The sequence below is a fragment of the Geotrypetes seraphini genome, chromosome 3, assembly GCF_902459505.1.
Source record: "Geotrypetes seraphini chromosome 3, aGeoSer1.1, whole genome shotgun sequence".
NCBI classification, from domain to species: domain Eukaryota; kingdom Metazoa; phylum Chordata; class Amphibia; order Gymnophiona; family Dermophiidae; genus Geotrypetes; species Geotrypetes seraphini.
In genome coordinates, this window is record NC_047086.1 from 123,197,127 (window position 1) to 123,211,362 (window position 14,236).

A 14,236-nucleotide genomic window follows, 5' to 3' on the forward strand; every position below is an offset into this window, starting at 1 on the left:
AGGGATCTCCCTGCTGCAATAAGTATAGCGGCCGCGGCCGCCTGTCCCAACGCCGGCAGGAGGATGCCCAATCCTCCTGCCGGAACCCCCCTCCCCCCCAAACTTGTAATCGCCGGCAGGAGGATGCCCAATCCTCCTGCTGGAAAGCCCGACGACCCGACAACCCCCCCAAACTAACCTCCCTCCCCCAACTAACATTTAAATGTTGGTCGGCTGGACGGGTCTTGCTGCCGTCCAGCCGACAGGCCCGCCTCGTGGAAATGAGATGGGCCCGCCCCTTCCCGGCCCATCCCCGCTAAATCTAAGGCCTGATTGGCCCAGGCCCTAGAAGCCTGGACAAATCAGGCCTTAGGCATAGCGGGCCGCCCATCCCCACTAATCCTAAGGCCTGATTGGCCCAGGCTAGGCACTTGTTTGTTTACCAAGTGGATTGAGTGCTTGCCTGCACCCAATTGTACGGCAGAGACTACCGCTACTTTGTTACTGAATCATGTGTTCAGTAGGTGGGGTTTGCCCATGAGAGTGGACTCAGACCAAGGATCACATTTCACTGCGGATGTGATGCGACACATGTGGAAGATGCTCGGAGTGAAAAGTAAATTGCACATAGCTTATCACCCTCAATCATCGGGACAAGTGGAAAGAGCGAATCGTACCATCATCACGATCCTGAAGAAGTACGTGTCTACCTCTGGTAAGGATTGGGACATGAAGTTACCTTTGGTACTGATGGCTATTCGTGCCACGCCTCACCGGTCTACGGGAGTAACACCTTTTGAAATGATGACAGGTAGAGAAATCCAAAAAAACTCTGTGGAGTGACGATGTTCCTAAATGGACTTTATTTGAAAGTATCAAAGTTCCAAAGGTACACTAAAATCATCCACATAAAATAATTCCATCCACATAAAAGTAAATCATCCACATACAAGCCTTAAAGGACCTAGTCTGCTAGGGATACAGGACCCAACACGGTCCGCGTTTCGACAAAAAGTCTTCTTCAGGGGTCCCTGGGGGTCCTATAAAGGTATGTACGTGGGAAACAATTGAGTGGTGAACCGGAAGTGAGACACTGCTTGCATTTGCAATGGAAAAGCAGGAACTTTGATTTATAAGAAAGGAATAAGCTAAATATTACAGTACTAAGGCTTATATGGATGCAGCGGGGACGGTGACGTGAATGGGATGGCAGTAGCGGTGATGGGGCGGTGACGGGGACAGATTTTTTCCCCGTGTCATTCTCTAATAAGATGTACAGTATCAGCATCTATGAGACAAACATGGTTTTTTCTTTTGCATAGAGCTTTTTGGACCCCTATTCGTTTACAAAAATTAGATTGCTCTAAGTCTAATAAATGTTGGCACTGTCATCTTGAAGCTGGGACATTAGATCATCTTTTATTCTATTGTCCATATATATTATTATTTTGGAAATCAATTTGGCCTCAAATAAATAGGATGATGGACAATCCAGTAGCCTTGACTTATGATACTATTTTATTTGGTACAACAATGAGAGCAAAAAGTCAAATTTCGTCACATAATAATAAACTTTTATTCATATTAACTGGAGTAGCAATTCAACAAATAACATGTAACTGGAAAAATTATGACAGATTAAGTTATAACTTTTGGTGGAATTTGGTATGCCATATATATAAAATGGAGCGCACAATAGCAACACAGAAAGGTTATTTTGGTAAATTTCTGAAGATTTGGAGACCATTAGCAGATTTTTGTAATGATTAATAACATTTTCCCATAATAAGAGATTTGTTAAGTGGGGATGTGGGTGGGTATTATTTTATTTACCTCACAATATGTATGAATTAATGAATGCATTTTGAAGTATTAGGTTAGATTTTCTGAAATAGGAATGGGGGGACAATAGTTTTAAAAATTAGTGTCTGTCTAGGTGCCCCAATGCCCTGCACTTAGCACAAATTCTGTAACAGCATCTTGGCACCAGGATTCTGTTATAGAATACAGGTGAAAGTTAGCAATGATGTGGCCATGTTTAGCACGTCCTCTTATGCTGTATCAAAGGCAGAAGTTGGCATACCTATGTGTGCCAAGTGATATGAATATTTTATAGTATTCTATAAACTATGCAACTACTTGGGAGACATGCCCATGGTCTGCCCTAGAGCTGCCCAATTCAAATTGATTCACCAATTCAGTTTGGCTGAACTGATTTGAATCAATTTTTTTTTTTTAAAAAAAAGAACTCACCCATTCAGGCCTGCTCTTGGGCTTTCCCTCTGCTGGAGTCCTGTTTCATCAGAAGAAAGGACTCTGGCAAAGGGAAAGCCCAAGAGCAGGCCTGTGCAGATCAGTGGTGAGGCTGAGAACTTCTGTGAAAGTATGTGTTGTTTCAATCATTGGACCCATGCTGCAGCCGAGAATGCTGGACCCATGGGAGATGGGGGGGGGGGGGGGCTTGACTGGCTGAGGCAGGAGCTGGTGGGAAGGGAAGAGAGAGAGGGTGCCAGCCACGTGGGGTGGGGATGGATGATGATGGGGAACAGGGAGAGGACTGTAGTGATGATAGCGAGTCTAGAAATACTAGGATCATCAGTTCCTTTACAAAATAACTGAAGAACAGTTTATTGTATAAATTTCAAGACATTTTGCTTAATAACTCTTACAGATTAAGTAGCTTTCTGGACCCAAGATTCAAGTCTACCTATGGCGAGGTAGCAGATATAACCACTTTTGCTACACACGAGATCCGGAAGATGCAAACATCGAGCATCCCACTGGCAATACTGACTGTACCAGAAAGCACTCGAGTGGCACCTGATCAACTTCACACGCAGGATCCAGATTTATCTCATCTGTGATACAAGCGCAGCTTTTGGGAAACAGTTGAAGATACCAGTGTGGCTACCATTAAAGCCAGACTTCCACTGCTGTCAGACTATGATAGTGAAATCAGCCTCAGATGCAGTGCAGAGCTTGCAAGCTATAAACATGAAGAACCATTGTAGACAAGAGAAGTTACCTTTACTAAACCAGCTTGTACAGAAGTTTCTATGTTCACCAGCAACTTCTGTTCCTTTGAAAAGAATATTCTCTATAACAGGTCAAATAATTGCTACTCAACAGCCAATTATTTGACCTGCTGTAGAGCCAAAGATGACAAACTAATATTTCTAAATAAGAACTGAAAAATGTAATCCATTTTTCTAGCTAGTTTTAAAACTATGTCATAGACTGGATGTTCTTATCCTTGACGTGATTTTTGATGCTTTTATGTGGGAGGGGTAGGGATTAGAGTTCTCAAGAGGGGGGAGTGGGGGGGGGTGTTGAAAAGTTTGAACCGCTACTGTTTGACAAATTTATCTCCTAAACAGAAGCCTCACTACTTACAAAGTTATATTTTCCCTCTGTCAATTTCTGTGTAATATGTTGTTCCCTCACTTTCTGCATTTTGCAATTCGCTGATTGTCCAGCATTATTCTTTGGGTTGCATACATGAGACCTAAATTACATACTTAAGATTCATATTTTCCTTTTAACTATTTCTTATTAATGTTGTACCCTCACTACTTGCATTCTGTAATTCGCTATCCAGTTTTATTCTGTAACTCGCTTTATTCTGTAATTCGCTTCATTCTGCAATTTGCCTTATTGTCCAGCTCTATTCTAAAATTCGCAGATTGCCCAGCTTTATTCTGTGGGTTGCATACAAGAGATCTATACTACATACTTAAGATTCATATTTTCCTTTTATCTATTTCTTATGTAATAAGTTGTACCCTCACTTCTTACATTCTGTAATTCGCTGATTGTCTAGCTTTCTTCAATGTGAACTGCCTAGAAGTCATTTGACTGTGGTGGTATAGAAGAATAAAGTTATTATTGTTTCCTTCTAGTGCCTTTGTTCAATAAAATGTTTAAACTTAAAAAGCTATGTCATTAAAAAAAATGAATCAAATTGTATTGAATCAAAAAAATTGATTCAGTTTGCAAAATTTAATCAAATTGAATTATTTTTTCTGAATTGGACAGCACTAGTCTGTCCATGTTTCACCTAGGAGTACACCCTCTTGCAGTTAGGCACTATGGCACTTAGACTAGTACCTAGTGCATATAAGCAAACCTACCAATTAATGACTCCTTTGATGTGTCCAAGTGGTGCTGACCTCTACATAATAGTCATAGCCATACTGGATCAGACCAATGATCCATCTAGCCCAGTATCCTGCTTCCAACAATGGTCAATCCAGATCACAAGTACCTGGCAGCATCTCAAAGAGTAGCAAGATTCCATGTTATTGATTCCAGGGATAAGCAGTGGCTTTCTCTATGTCTACTTAGCAGTCAAACCTGGTTTTAAACCCAGCCATGCTAACTGCTGTGCTGCCACATCCTCTGGCAACAAATTCCAGATCTTAACTATTTGTTGAATGAAAATACATTTTCTCCTATTTCTTTTAAGACTAATATGAAATTCTATGTAACTGTAGGCACCACTGTATAGACTTGCCCCATAGTGTGCAATACTATTGGTTAACAACAGTTTGTAACAAGTGACAGCCTATCCCTTATAGGGAACAGTTCTCTCAGCATCCCTATACCTATTGAGTGACAACCTTGTCCACTACATTGTTGGTATTCACTGTGCAATGAGGATCGTATACTGCATCTCCTCTGCCCTAGTGATTTCAAGTACTCTAATACTGATGACCGAGACCATAAAGTGAAGTTACTTAGCTATAGCAAGTGTTATCTGAGAACAGCAGGCAGATTTTCTCACATATGTTCTAAAGCGGGGGAGTGTTGCTTTTTTTTTCTGCTGCCTTGTTGTCTGGACCATCTTCAAGTTGTTGTTCGAGTAGAAGCAGCAGGCTGGTGATATCTGCTGGTGAAATCTGTGTGCTTGAAAATCTTCTTGTAATCTAACAGGGGTCCAAAACACTCTATGCAACAAAAAGAACCAAGTTTGTCTCATAGATGCTTACATTGTACATCTCATCCTCCAAGACCAAATTCGTGGCCATTGAGATGCAGAAATCTGATGCTTAATCTCAATGCTCCAAATGTCTCTTAGACAATTTGGTTTTTTATTCAAGTATCCAGATAATAATTTGTAATTTGTAGGATAACATTGCTGAGGTTTTGACAAGGTCGTCATGCAGTCAGCATGACATTTGATTTTTTTTGAGTGGCTTGTTGTATTTTCGCTCCCAGCTCCAGGACCAGATGATTCACCGTCTCTTCATTAATTCTCCATTCTGAAGATACTGAAACAGGGCCTTGTCGAGTGGAGACATGATGGTGACATGAATTTGAATTTATGGAATCGAAGATTCAGCTAAGTGCATTGATTGATTTTCTAAGTGTTCTTTCATGATTTTTCACTATCCATTTTCCATTAACGGAGACATAATGGTGACATGATATGAATTTTTGAACTCTTTGAACTGATGAATTTAGGAACATTTGAATTTATTAATCTACAACTTATGAATTTAAGAAGTTGGAATTCCATTGATTGTTTTCCTCACTGATTTTTGAAGATTTTTTGCTATTGATTTTTGTGGGGTTTTCAAACACACCTTCCCTTCCTTTTTATTCCCACATCAGATTCACATTTGCACTTTATATTTATTTAATGTTATTAATCAAATGTCTTAAAATAAGGGTGGCAGAAAAAATAAAGGCAAAAGAGTTGGCATTCGTGAAATATAAAAAAACTCAAGGAGTACAGAAAGGAATAGCAGATGAAACTGAAAGAAGCCAAGAGAGAGATATGTCTGGTGAAAGTGTAAGCGGAAGAGCAAATGGCTAGAAATATAAAAAAGGAAGACAAAATTTTTTCAGATATCTTAGTGAAAGGAAGACAAAAAATTGAATTATGAGACTGAAAGAAGGTATGAACCACTATGTGGAAACTGTTGAGGAAAAAGCAAATGTGCTAAACAAATACAGTATTTTTCGCTCCATAAGTCGCACTTGACCATAAGACGCACCCTAGATTTAGAGGAGGAAAACAAGAAAAAAAACATTCTGAACCAAATGCTCCCTGCCAGGCTCTGTACCCAACTCCATACTCCTTGTCAGGCTCTGTACCTGTCCCCCTTCTGGTGGTCTAGTGATAGGCAGGGACAGGGCAGGCAGGCCTAGTGGCAGGCAGGTAGGCCTAGTGACAAGCAGGCAGGCCCCATACCCACCACATACCCCTCCCCGTAACTTAAATCATCCCCCATCCCCCTATGTTCCCCCAGTACCTTTTTTAATCATATCCCAGTACCTTTTAAAATCCCTCCCTCCCTAGACGGCTATCCTGGTATTTTAAACATCCCCCCACCCTCGGTACCTTTTAAAATCTCTCCCTCCCTAGATGGCTATCCTGGTATTTTAAACATCTCCCCACCCCCCAGTACCTTTTAAAATCCCTTCCTCTCTGGCTAGCTGTCTCTTATTTCCCAGCCAGTGGCGCGGAGGTCAGGAGCAAAGCTTTCCGCGCTCCCACTTTGGCCCACGCTACTTTCTGAATGGCTGCGATCAGTTCTCGCGCGTCCCTATATAGGTCATTGGTGAGTATTGTATTCAGTTTTGGAGGCCGTATCTGGTATAGGATACAAAAAGACTTGAAGCAGTCCAAAGAAGGCGATGAAAATGGTAAGGGATTTGAACCAAAAGAAGTATATGAAGAGACTGGAAGACCTAAACATGTATACTCTAGAGGAGAGGAGAGAAGGGGAGATATGATATAGACATTTAAATACTTGAAAGGTATTAATATAGAACCAAATCTTTTCCAGAGAAGGGAAAATGGTAAAACTAGAGGGCATAACTTGAGGTTGCAGGGAGGAAGACTTAGGAGTAATTTTAGAAAATTCTTTTTCACGGAGAGGGTGGTGAATGCCTCCCGAGGGAGGTCATGGAGAGGAAAATGGTGATGGAATTCAAAAAAGCTTGAGATAAATACAGAGGATCTCTAATTAGAAAACAAATGGTAAAAATTAAAGATCTAAGGCCGATATTGGACAGACTTGTATGGTTAGTGTCCCATATGGGAACTCCCCTAACTTGGAACATGAGGACATAACTGGCCGGACTTTACAGTAGATATCCTGCAAACAACAGGATGGTTGGATAGGCTGGAGTGAACTTAGATGGCAACTTCAGCAGTTGGAACCTAGAATATCAGGTAGACCCTATGGCCCAGAAATATCAAAGAGACAAGTTAATTTAATCATGTATTTTTAATGAGAATAACTAATGGACAGACTGGATGGGCCTTTTAGGTCTTTATCTGCCATCATTTATTCCTTTATCCCTCTTTCTTGGAATTCCTCAAACCCTAATACCACCAGATCCTCCCACAAATTAAAACTATCCTTCCCCTCGCTAAAAGGCATTTCCCACACAGGAAAGCTAGGGACTTCCCTCCACTTCAAAATCACTGAGCTCTGGAACAACCTTACCTCCCCTCTTCGGAACTTGAGCTCTCTCCAAGTTTTCAGCAAACATCTGAAAACCTGGCTTTTCTCAAAAAATGTAAGTCTCCCTCCAACTTAGGAATCAAGGAAACTCTTATATCTTGGCATCCCAAGTCCTTTAAATTTTCTTCACACTTCTACTCTAACCCTCTGCTGTAGTTCCTTCCTATTTTTCCTACTGTAAACCACGTCGAGCTCTATGAACGTGGAGATGATGCGGTAATCAAACCTAAGGATTAGATTAGATTATTTACTATGTTACTTTCTTTTGAAAATATGAATTGGATGGGATGGTGAAGGCAGGTGGGACATGGAAAAGGGAATATTATCATTCCTTTTATGGAATTTCCAGCTCAGCTCTTTAGCCAGTGGAAGCCAGTTTCTTCAGACATATTAGGAGCAGTATGTAAAGCAGGCTAATTTGATAGAAATAGTTAATAAGAACATTCATTGTTATTATGTTTATAGTTTGATCATGAGTGAGTTTTATTGTTGTTGTATGCCACTGTTGTTGTTGTAATCCACCATTAGTGAGACTGGCAGAGTATGTTTTAATAAACAAACTCATATCCTACTCAGTTCCCTGATTAGGAAGGGGTACCAAAACCCCTGCACCTTTTCATAAGCCATCAAGCATAACACAACAGAGCATTATCAGGAGGAACTGTTTTTTATTCAAGTATTTGATTTTGTCAGGATCACTCTTAGTTCCATTTCTTAATTATAAGGAATAATAGTTTCTCGTAAATCTAAAAAGAACAGTTTTACCCCCTGAGGAATAAATGATCTCTCCAAAACCTACATGTACATTAAGCAGAGTCCAATCTGAACTACTGTGTCTAAAAGGCCAGCAAGGTTCATCAGTTAAAGCTATCCCATAAAATAATCCTACACTGGCTCTATAAACTTGATCAGAAAATAAGAGACAGCTGTCACATAGCCACACTTATGATTCCTTCCACCAGCTTTCCTTTTTACAACGAAAAAGGTCTGTGCAGTGATGCCACTAAACAATGTGCATTTTTCACTTTCTTGCCTTACTTCATTTTTCTGAAAACTGAGATTATAAGTTCCAGACGGCAATAATGGCAGGGAATTTTATGAAAAAATATCTCACTTGTACTCAAGGACAAAGGAAAATCTTGTCATCTTCACATACGTAAAGATTTGCACCTCAAATCTATTAAAATCCCAAAGCAGCCTAGTGGTCTGAGCAGGGATTCCCAAGTTCAGTCCTCAAAGACTGCTATTCTTTCAGATTTTTCAGGATTTCTACAGTAAGTATGCTTGAAATCCATTTGCATACAATGGAGGCAGTGAATGCAAACGGATCTCTTACAGACTGGGTTGGGGCTTTTGAGTCAGGCCTTGGGGGACCCCAACTTAGAGCAGTGGGCTGAGAGCCAGGGAGTCCAGTGTTCCAATTCCATATGGACATTCATTGTGATCTTTGTCAAATCACTATCTCCTACTGCCTCAGGTACCCACTTAGACTTTAAATTCACTGGGGCTAGCACTTCTACACAACTACTACTACATGCCTCCCTCCAAATTTGTAGGGGGTCAGGGGCAAAGCCGGCCTGTGAATACAAAAAAATTGCAAATAACTTTAGGGTCAACTGACCCACCCCCGCCTTCTGGACCCTTCTACAACTTACATTTTAAAGCCTGGTGGTCTAGCGGTGAAGCGAGGCAGAAGCAATCTTCCTAAACACATTCCCCATCCAGAGCCACAAACGTAAATGTCTGCTATGGGTTCCCATGAGACTAGCAGGAACTTGCGACAGCCATTTATGTTCGTGGCTCTGCACAGGACAGGAGCGTAGGAAGATCGCTCCTGTCCCGCTTCACTGCTAGACCACCAGACTTTAAAAGTAAGTTGTGGAGGTGTCCGGGAGGCAGGGATGGATCAGAGTCGGGCCTAAGTAAATTGTGGAGGCTTTAAAAAGTAAGTTGTACTGAGGTCCGGTAGGGGGATAAAAAACATGAATAGTCAAAGTTGTGAGCACCAATCCCGCAAATATGGAGGGGGGAGTATAATACTGTAAACTAATTTGATCATTATTTGGAAAGGCCTGCTAAAACTCCAAATATCATTATACCGTATTATCTTTTCTTCCAAAGTCCAGAAACCCTAAGTTTTAATTTAGTCATGATCAAGATTTAATTTCCAAGTGAGTGACCTGGAACATAGTTCCACCACTTCCTTCAGACTCCAGAGCAGTAGATAGCATGCAGGGAACAGAAAAGGAAAAGATAAACCTGAAACAGAGCAGAGAACAGTCACTTGAATACAATAGATCTCAACCCAGTGTTTGGAACACACCTAGCCAGGCAGGTTTTCAGGATACCCACAATAAATATGCATGAGATAGATCTGCGTACAACTGAAGTGGTGCATGCAAATTTCTCAAGCACATTCATTGTGAGTAGATTAAAAACTTGACTTGCTAAGTGTGTTCTGAGGACTGTATCGAGTACCTCTGCTCTACTTCCTAATCCAGTCTCTCTTCTCCTGTAGCTCCTGTCTTTAGTAGCCCCCTTACCCCGCTGGCTGCATAGTTCTACTTTCCTTTTTGTCTATAAATTAAGCCCTGCTCAAAGTTCTGTGAAGTTTGGCTGGTTCCTGAAGCTGATGGCCGTTTGTTTCATGAGCAGGGGTTGGCGTTATAGTGTTGGAAAACCACTTAGGAATCTATACCGAATATAGAACCGAGGAAAGAATGGATGCTATATTCCAATGCAGCACCTAGAACTACTAGCTAGGATACTGTGGCTGGGTATATAGGGCATTCATTTGTTTGATAATATGCAGATTATTTTTAGACTAAACCAGTATCTGGAATAAAGAGGGTAATTTTATAAACATCTAAGCATGAAAGCAAAATGGATACCTGTTTCAAGTCTATTTTACAAAGGCACACAGACACCTATGGGTCTTTATAAAACTGTAGGGATAAACTGGCCGAAAGTACAGCTAGACTGAAACCATGACCACATTCAGGAGCTAGCATAAATATATGCACATACGATCTGCCTGACCACACATAAAGAAAGTGCAAACTTTAACTCCACCTAAATTCTATCCCAGAATACACCTAAATGCAGTCACATAAAAGCACATATTTTGTAACTGTCTGAACATGTTGGGGATTAACCCATGGGGAATTTTTACAAAAGCTTTTATACGTGCATAAAACAGGGTCTCACACACAAAATAAAGTTTATAAAATTATCCAAAAAATGGCTTGGTATGGTGAATAGGCACATGTTATCTTTCTGTATGCAAACTACACCCTACTCTCCTGTTATATATTATGTATGAAGTTTATACAAAGAATTTTGATTTTATGTGATTAATCTTAAAATTTAACAGTGCCACACTATAGTGGCTTTAAAAATAAGTTTACAAACTGTGTGATTAAAAAAAATAATTTAAAAAACAACAGTACCTTTCTTTACATTGCTAAAACTCATTGACTCAGCATCTCAAGTAAAGTGGAGCAAAGTGGAATTGCCAAGTTCCAGCTTGCCTCTAGCCTCTATCCAGTAAGCAGTGCTACCCTTTAGCTCAGTGGTTTATTCTTGAGCTAATCTTATGCCCAATCTCGTAAGAAATAGTACGGGGAAATCACTGTTAAAGGGGAACCACTTGGCATACAATTTGCTGCTTAAAGCCAAAAAACACACTAACAATCTTGTCTGTGTGTGTGAATATGTGTGGCTTTGGGTTTTTTTTTAACTTTTTTTTTCTAGTGCTGAATTTTACACCAGCTCAAGGCATGTGCAAAATGCAGCTAGGAGTAAAAAGGTCATCTGAGATGGTATGGAATTTCACCTCAGATCCAAGAACCCTGGTGGCCCAAATGGGGCTCTGAACTCACCTCCTCCCAACTCCCTAAAACTAAACCCTGCTGGTCCAAATGGACCCCCCACACTTATAATTGTTAGAAAGCAGGAGTAATGCCCACTTGCTCCTGCCTCCAACATGGCCATCTGCCAACGTCTGACCCCTAGTAGTAGGTCTGGACAGGGAATGGGACAATTCAACAGAGCCGTTTCAGCTCGGCTAGTTCAACACAACCCTTTCAGAGTGGTCCTTTCAGCACAGGAAAGTTCATCACAGCCCTTTCAGTGCGGGCTGTTATTAAGACACCCTCTTAAAGGGGGAATGGGACAATTCAGCATGGCCATTTCATTTCTTAATATTAAGACACCCTCCTAAAGTCAACCTTTTACCCCAGAATTCTTCCCTCTGGACAACTTTCTGTTCCAGTATGAAAGGAAACCTTACAATGCCTGTGATTGATCTGTGATGATGCCCCTCCCTTCAAACTATGAAGTCACAAGATGATGCAGAGGTAGGAAATGATGACCACAGCTGGGTGAAAGGAAAGAAGCACCAGTAGGGGGAGAGGGGGGCCTATGCCCCCTCTTTCAAACCTTGAAGTCACCAGATGCAGAGGTAGGAGAAGACGACCACAGATGGGTGAAGGGAAAGAAACACCAGTGATGCAAAGGCAGGAGAAGATGACTGCAGGTGGGTGAAGCACCAGTAGGACAAGGAGGGTTATTCCTATCTCTCTTTCAAACCTCACAGTTTCAGCCATGCTGAACTGCCCTGTGTTGAAACGGCCGTGCTAAATCATCCTAGACCTGTCCGGACACACTTCTAGAGATCAGTCTAACAAATACACTTCTCCCTTTGTATTTGCTGTGATAGGGGATTAACAGACTTGCAAATACAGAAAAAACGTGAATAACTTTTTCATATGTTATTCGCTGTTTTCTATTAAAAACCATCGTGAATATGGTGAAACACGAATAACATGGTGGGAAACCTGGCCTGTTCCTGAAGGAGAGACAAAACACAGTGAAGAAAGTGTTGTGAATTAGCGATTTCTCTATGCAAGCTGACATAATTGGGGGGGGGGGGGGGAGGAGGGAAGGAGCCCGCAAGCTAAAAACCACGAATAATTGAAACCACAATTGCTGAAACTGCAAATACTGAGGGAGAAGTGTAAAGCAGTGTTTTAATGCAATGCTTACTACATCAGGGCCTCTATTTGTAATACACATCAGTATATATACATCAATTTTTCAAGCAAACTCAGGTATAGCAGGAATGATTTCATAGTCTCATCACCAATTCTACAACAGCTACCCTTCAAGCCTTTTTCAGTAAACGCTTTAAGAGGGAAAAAAAACCCTTCCATTATTCTGAATGGAAAAGGACCACTTTAAGATCGGAATAGTTCCATATTTCAAGTGACTATTGACATCCATTCAGCAGAAATGGCAGCTCCAACACCAAACACAGACTTGCAAACTGGGAAGAGGGAGTGGTAAATAAATATAGCGTTTATATGAGTAGTTGTTTGCTGGTCCTGTTTAGGAGGGGGCTGAAAAATGAGACGAAGTTAGGAGGTCATGTCAGTGGTGTTTCCTCAGTAAGTGCTGGCGAGTCTTGAGTCGGCACCAAGGAAGTTTAACATTGTCGTCACCAGCTCAGGCAGGTCATACTCGTGCTTCCATCCCCAATCATTCCGAGCATTGCTGTCATCAAAGTTCATTGGCCAACTGTCAGCTATGAAACACAAATCAGACTAAAGGTAAGTCACTAGCTCTTAGCAAAACATGCAAAAAGATTATCATTACTATCACAATGTTTTAGGCAAAGCTGAAATCACCAGAAATAAAAAGATTTAAAAACTAAGCAACAAGATACATTCACCAGGAAAAACACCCATATGGATAAGTGCAGGAAATAACAACCCTAATTATAGGTACATAATGCTATATAGTATATAGGTTCTACATTAGGAGTCACCACCCTGGAAAAGCGTCTAGGTATCATGGTGGACAATATGTTGAAATCTACTTAGTGTGCAGCAGTAGCAAAAAAAAAAAGCAAACAATCGTAGGATTTATAGTAAAGGAATGGAGGATAAAACAGAAAATTTTATGCCTCTATATTGCTCCATGGTAAGATTGTACCTTGAATATTTTATGCAATGTTGGTTGCCACATCTCCAAAAAAGATTTAACAGCATTAGAAAAAATACTAAAAATATCATCCAAAATGATAAAAAGGATAGAATGAATCTCCTATGAGCAAAGGCTAAAGAGGTTTGTGCTCTGTAGCTTGAAGAGACAGCTGAAGATAGAGAGGTCTATACAATTATTAGTAAAGTGGAATAAACTGATTGTTTACTTTTTCAAAAAAGTAAAACTAGAGCAGTGGTTTTCAATCCAGTCCTCAGGGACCACCTGGCCAGTCATGTTTTCAGAAATGCCACAATGAATATGCAGGAGAGATATGCATAACAAGAAAGCAGTGCATGCAAATCTTTCTCTCATGTATATTTATTGTGGATATCTTGAAAACTTGACTGGCCAGGTGGTGCCTGAGGACTGGGTTGAAAACCATTGAACTTAACGGATAGTTAGGCTCTGGCACTTATTCCTAGACAATGTGGTAAAAACAGCTAATGTAGTTGGGGTTTACAAAGGTTTGGACACACCACTTTTGCAAACAGAATTCTAGGCTCAATAGACCTTTGGTCTGACCCTGTATGGCAGGGGTGTCCAACCTGCGGCCCCTTGAAGTATTTTGTGCCGCCCCAGTCGAGGGTGATGCATTGTGTTCCTCTGCTGCCTCTGGGTGTTTACCGTCTTGCCGGCTCCCTCCTCTGCCTTGCTGCAGCTTTTGCGTGGCCCCAGAAATTTTTTTTTCAGATAAGCGGCCCAGGGAAGCCAAAAGGTTGGACACCCCTGCAGTA

General features: G+C 41.0%; 1 protein-coding gene across 5 annotated transcripts in view; it reads right to left on the reverse strand.

Moving 5' to 3' along the window:
* Positions 1 to 12,355: 12,355 nt before the first annotated feature.
* LOC117356688 (L-threonine 3-dehydrogenase, mitochondrial-like) overlaps positions 12,356 to 14,236 on the reverse strand; it is an 84,337-nt gene continuing 82,456 nt past the window's right edge. For all 5 annotated transcript variants that reach the window (XM_033936254.1, XM_033936249.1, XM_033936253.1 and 2 more), the window contains exon 9: positions 12,356 to 13,041. In XM_033936254.1, coding sequence (XP_033792145.1) covers positions 12,902 to 13,041 — 140 coding nt within the window. In that variant the 3' untranslated portion in view covers positions 12,356 to 12,901. The remainder of the gene's footprint in view (positions 13,042 to 14,236) is intronic.